The sequence below is a fragment of the Nestor notabilis genome, unplaced genomic scaffold, assembly GCF_000696875.1.
Source record: "Nestor notabilis isolate BGI_N333 unplaced genomic scaffold, ASM69687v1 scaffold21471, whole genome shotgun sequence".
NCBI classification, from domain to species: Eukaryota; Metazoa; Chordata; class Aves; order Psittaciformes; family Psittacidae; genus Nestor; species Nestor notabilis.
In genome coordinates, this window is record NW_009913632.1 from 1 (window position 1) to 5,360 (window position 5,360).

The 5,360-nt window shown below is 47.1% G+C and overlaps 1 protein-coding gene across 1 annotated transcript; it reads left to right on the forward strand.

The window, feature by feature from the left end:
* Positions 1-6: 6 nt before the first annotated feature.
* Positions 7-4,727, forward strand: LOC104412545 (tubby-related protein 4-like; the record flags this gene model as incomplete). The annotated part of the gene is made up of 3 exons (XM_010023289.1): positions 7-1,608; positions 3,631-4,506; positions 4,578-4,727. Coding segments are annotated over 2 exons (1,719 nt in total), but the record flags the coding sequence as incomplete, so codon positions are not given.
* Between the last annotated feature and the right edge of the window lie 633 nt (positions 4,728-5,360).

A 5,360-nucleotide genomic window follows, 5' to 3' on the forward strand; every position in this document is an offset into this window, starting at 1 on the left:
TTGCAACTTCCACCGAAAGCCAAGAGCAACGTTGTGACAGCGCAGTACCAGCAAAGAGTACCCACTGCCTTGTACACCTGCAGCCAGTGCAGCAGCAGCAGCAGTGGTGGGGGCGGCAGCAGCAACCCAAGTGCCGGTGGTGTGGGCAGCATCCCTAGTGCCAATGCTAGTAGCGGCACTTCCAGTATTGGTGGCATGAGACCTGATCTGAGCACGGGGAGTGCCTCCCAGCACAGCTCCGTCATGGCTCACTCTGTCAGTACTTCGCCTCTGGCCTCTCAGTCATCCTACAGCTTGCTGAGCCCGCCTGACAATTCCCGTGACCGAGCGGATTATATCAACTCCGCCTTCACGGAGGATGAGGCCCTTTCTCAGCACTGCCCTGTGGAGAAATCAATACGGCACGTGCCCGTGTCCCTGGCGGAGGCTGCCCTCGGTGTAAAACGGCCACCGCCATACCAGTGGGACCCTATGGTGAGTGAAGAGATATGGGTGCCTCAGGAAAGGACATCTCAGAGCTCAGTGCCCAACCCTCTAAAACCTACTCCTCTCATCATTGGTCAAGCTCAACATCTGGATATGTCTCGAGTACCGTTTGTTTCCCCCAAATCTCCAACCAGTCCCACTGCCACTTTCCAGACGAGTTATGGGGTTGGAGTACCCTACCCAGGAAGCTACAGTGCCCCTCCCCTTCAGGGAATGCAGCCTCCATGCTCCCCCAAAGAAGCTCTGGCCCCGACACAGTTTGCACAGCAGGAGCCCACAGTTGTGCTTCAGCCAGGTTATCCGTCCAACCTCTCCTATTGCTCTTTGCCACCCATGTACCCGGGAAGTAGCGCCTGCTCTAGTTTACAGCTGCCACCAATCGCCTTGCACCCGTGGAGTTCCTACAGCGCCTGCCCACCCGTACAGAACCCCCAGGGCACCTTGACCCCCAAACCGCTCCTTGTGGTGGAGAAACCGGTGATGTCTCCCCCGCCAGCGGAGCTGCAGGGCCACGTGGGCACAGAGGTGATGGTGGAGACAGCAGACACCTTCCAGGAAGTGCTCTCCTTGACAGAAAGCCCCGTTCCTCAAAGGACAGATAAATTTGGCAAGAAGAGCCGGAAGCGCTTGGACAGTCGAGCTGAGGAAGGAAGCGTGCAGGCGATCACTGAGGGCAAGGTCAAAAAGGAGGCAAGGACGCTGACTGACTTCAATTCACTAATATCCAGCCCTCGGCTGGGGAGGGAGAAGAAGAAGGTCAAGAGCCAGAAAGACCAGCTGAAGTCCAAGAAGCTAAACAAGACAAACGAGTTTCAGGACAGTTCGGAGAGTGAGCCAGAGCTTTTTATTAGTGGGGATGAACTGATGAACCAGAGCCAGGGCAGCAAAAAAGGTTGGAAAACCAAAAGGAGTTTGAGGACAGCCAGTGAACTGGATGAATTCAAGTGCCGGAAGGCCAGCGAGAAGGAGGACGGAAGGCTGGGGAGCCAGGGCTTTGTGTATGTGATGGCCAACAAGCAGCCGCTGTGGAATGAGGCGACACAAGTCTACCAGCTGGACTTCGGAGGGCGGGTGACCCAGGAGTCAGCAAAAAACTTCCAGATTGAGCTGGAAGGACGACAGGTAGGAGGGGTGGTACACGTGGGCTGGGGTGGGGACCGGGCAGGGGAAACCCATGCCAGGAACGAGCTCTGCTTCTCATGCAGCCAAGTGCCTCCCACTTGTGTGAGCTGCTCCATGAAAAACAGCTTTGTTGTGTGGTTGATAAAAAGCAACCATCAAAGGTCTAGATTCAGAATGGAAGGTGAAGTTAAGTTGTAAAGTAAATGTACAAAATATGTTTGGTCTTACTGCGGTCGGACCTGGGAATAAGGACCTCCACTGGTCCCACTGGCTCTTGCTGCTGGAATTAGGTGGGGTTTGTGATAAACAAAACAGATCTCCCCAAAGGTAGCTGCATTTGCTGTCGGTGGTTGTGGATGGCAGCTAGCTGAGTGAACGCTGCAATGCTCACTGAAGTTAGCCAGTCAGCAGATAGCTAAGGCAGAGGAAATGGATGAGCAGTTAGGTTCCCTCCATGCCAAAATTTACCCTGCGGGTTATCAGGTCTCTAGGGCTGGTACTTAATGCTAGACCCTTCCCAGAACAAAGCAGTCCTGAGCTGCTTCTGAACCACCAACGGGTAGATGGGTCTGTGGATAGTGCAAAAAACCCCACATTTAATTTTAGGCTCTCACTTTGGCCCAAGTGGGATGTTACTACACTAAACCCAGGCTAGTTAGTGGTACTAATCATCAGGACACTGGACTGAGACTTAGGAGACACGTATTTATTTCCTTGTCCAGCTCTCCCATTACTGTAAGTCACTTTTGATTTATTAAAGGACATCAAGGGTCTCAGCTCCCTCTGATTTAAATGGAGAGTTAGATGTTCCAAATATCCAACATGCATGACCAGTGTTGGTCTCTTGATTTTGTTTGTCTGTAACAACAGCTCATTAAAAAGGCAGTCATCAGAGCCATTTATATCCCTTTCTTCTTTGGTTAAATGGCTGTGGATACATGCCCGTGGACAGCTGTGCTAAATCACCCTGCAGCAGGTTTTGTTGGTGGGGGAGCAACGCCTGACTGAGCTTGCACAGACAACCTCCGTTCTAGCTCAAGGATCTTCACTAAAGAGCAAATACAATCTGAGCTTCTCATGAAGCAAATGAAAAAGCAATAATAATAGGCCAAACTATTGGAACAACAAGGAACTACCTGACTAGCCTTGCTTTATATTTCAGACAGCTCCCATGGCCCCTCATTCTTGGTGTAATTATGTGCTCGTGAAGCTTATGCAAAGGAAAACAGAACTGCCAAGAACATGCAGCTTACCAGCTATGAAGTGCTAGAGTCAGGAGATGGGTTATTCCCCTTCCCTGAAAACTTCTTTCTTGAAAACAAAATGTGTTTCCCTGATGGACTGATGATTGGATCTCTCTGAGAGAGAGAATGGTATTTTCCTGCATGAAACATGTTGCTGGTATAACTCACATCTGCTGAAGTAGTTGATGACAATCTACTTACACCAATGCTGTATACAGTATAGTATGTTTTAAAGCTCAGTTTACTCTATAAAGTCCAATATTGCTGTCAAACACTCTATACAGACTAATAGGGACTCTTTATTAGGGACTGTAGTGGTAGGACAGGGGGTAATGGCTTCAAGCTTAAACAGGGGAAGTTTAGATTAGATACAGGGAAGAAGTTCTTTACAGTGAGAGTGGTGAGGCACTGGAATAGGTTGCCCAAGGAAGTTGTGAATGCTCCAACCCTGGAGGTGTTCAAGGCCAGGCTGGACAGTGCCTTGGATGACAGAGTTTAGTGTGTGGTGTCCCTGCTCATGGCAGGGGGGTTGGAACTAGATGATCTTATGTTCCTTTCCAACCCTAACTATTCTATGATAGTACAGTGTTCTTACTCTTCCTTGGCTTCATACCCCATTCTGTGCGTAGCCCCATTCATATTAGCTTGGGAGGTGAGGTGTTCATGCAAAGGAGCAAAACCATTTTGCTTTTTTTCTTCTCTGGTTCCTTTTCTGTGGATCACTTTTTTTGACCTTGTTCTCTTTTTCCTTCCCTTGTCCTCTTCCCCTGCTTCCCAGGTGATGCAGTTTGGAAGGATTGATGGCAATGCTTATATTTTGGACTTTCAGTATCCATTTTCTGCAGTGCAAGCCTTTGCTGTTGCTCTGGCTAATGTGACTCAACGCCTCAAATGAACAAGCAGAGACTGGAGAGAGGAAAATGTTAACCTTCTCAGAAAGTCCAAACCGGAAAATGTCAGGGCAGCCTGCTTTAGGTATGCAGAGGTGCCTGGGAGCGAAGAAGGCAGTAAAACTGGAAAAGTCTCTTGGTGCCCAACAGAAGGGCATTAACTCTAATCAGTCATGGGGTGGAGGGTGGGGGGCTGTTTTCTGTTTCGTTTGTTTGTTCGTTTGTTTGTTTTCAGGTGTTTGGTTTTTTTCCTTTGAAGCATTGTGCTGGGTCTCAGAAAGAGCGAAGGGTTGAGAGCCATTCAGTGTTACTTGGAGAAGTGTGGCATTTGGCTTGTTGTGGTGGTTCTGCCGTGTTTGCTACAGTAGCTCATGTAAGCTCATAGGGGGATTAAAAAAGACTGCTCTTTTTGATAGACTGCCTTATATCATGTTGTTCTTTTTAAAACAGGGAACATGACTTTTTTTCTGGTCCAGTTTGTACTACTACTACTACATCAGTGATAGCAGCAAAAAAAAAAAAAAAAGAAAAAAAAAAGCTATAATACTTGAAGACACGTGTTTCTTCTTTGATATCTGATAATAACTGAGCACCACAGGTTCCAAGGAGGCGTATGTAGGTCAATGTTTAATTTATAAATAATGATGCATTATTCAGAAGAGAAACAATTGTTACCAATGGGTGATTTAAAACTCCACTGTATCAAAGAAGTTGATGTCTGCTTGTTTTGTGTGCTGTTATTGGGGATAAACATCTTTCAGTAGGTGACAGAAGATAGAGGAGTAATTATGAGCATTGGTTCTTTTGTTACTGGGGGATAAACATCCTTCAGCAGGTAACAGAAAAGAGGGGAGGAAGTAACCATGAGCGCCGCTTCTTTGCTCATACTGGTCAGCAGTATTCTCTGATTTGGTAGCTGGGAGAGGTACAGTGTGAGCAGGTGTACATCTGAGGCCACACCTGTACATGCTCCTCATTTAAATGTGTTTACACTTCATAAACAAAGCAGATGAGAAGGCCCTGTCTATTCAGTCTTCTTACCAATCAGTATGAATCAAGTTCTAAAACAGTGTAGAGGAAGGAGACAGAAGTGTAGCAAGTCATTACAAGCAGCAATTTCATCAGGAAAGCAGTTTCAGTACAAAAAACATCATGTCTGGCTGGAGAACAAATAAGTTGAAAAAGGAAGGAAAAATTGGACAGAATCATCCCTCTTATCACCTTGCTACTTGAGTAGTCTTTGTGGCTGTGGGTTGAGAATGTAAGGCTCCAGCTAAGAGCAGGAAGCCAAAGTTTATATGGAGGAAGGGTTAATAACAGTAGCATGACTCCACAGTGCTTTCTGGTGGACATGCAGACCTGTTGTGCATTTCAGAAGGGTTGCTTGCATAGAAGAGTTTCTGTGTTGTCAGTGTGTTGTGCACAATCTTATTTGCTTTCTCTTTCCTCCTTGCCTGCATTCTGATATGGAAGTAGTTTGCCCAGTAACACACAAACCCCAAAACTATTAATGTTATTATTTGGACATTAGATTACAAAAGGTAACTGCAGATTTCCTTCAGAAATTACTCTTTTGAAGTGAAAGGCACACTGGGAAAGGTATGTTGGCTGAGGTGTC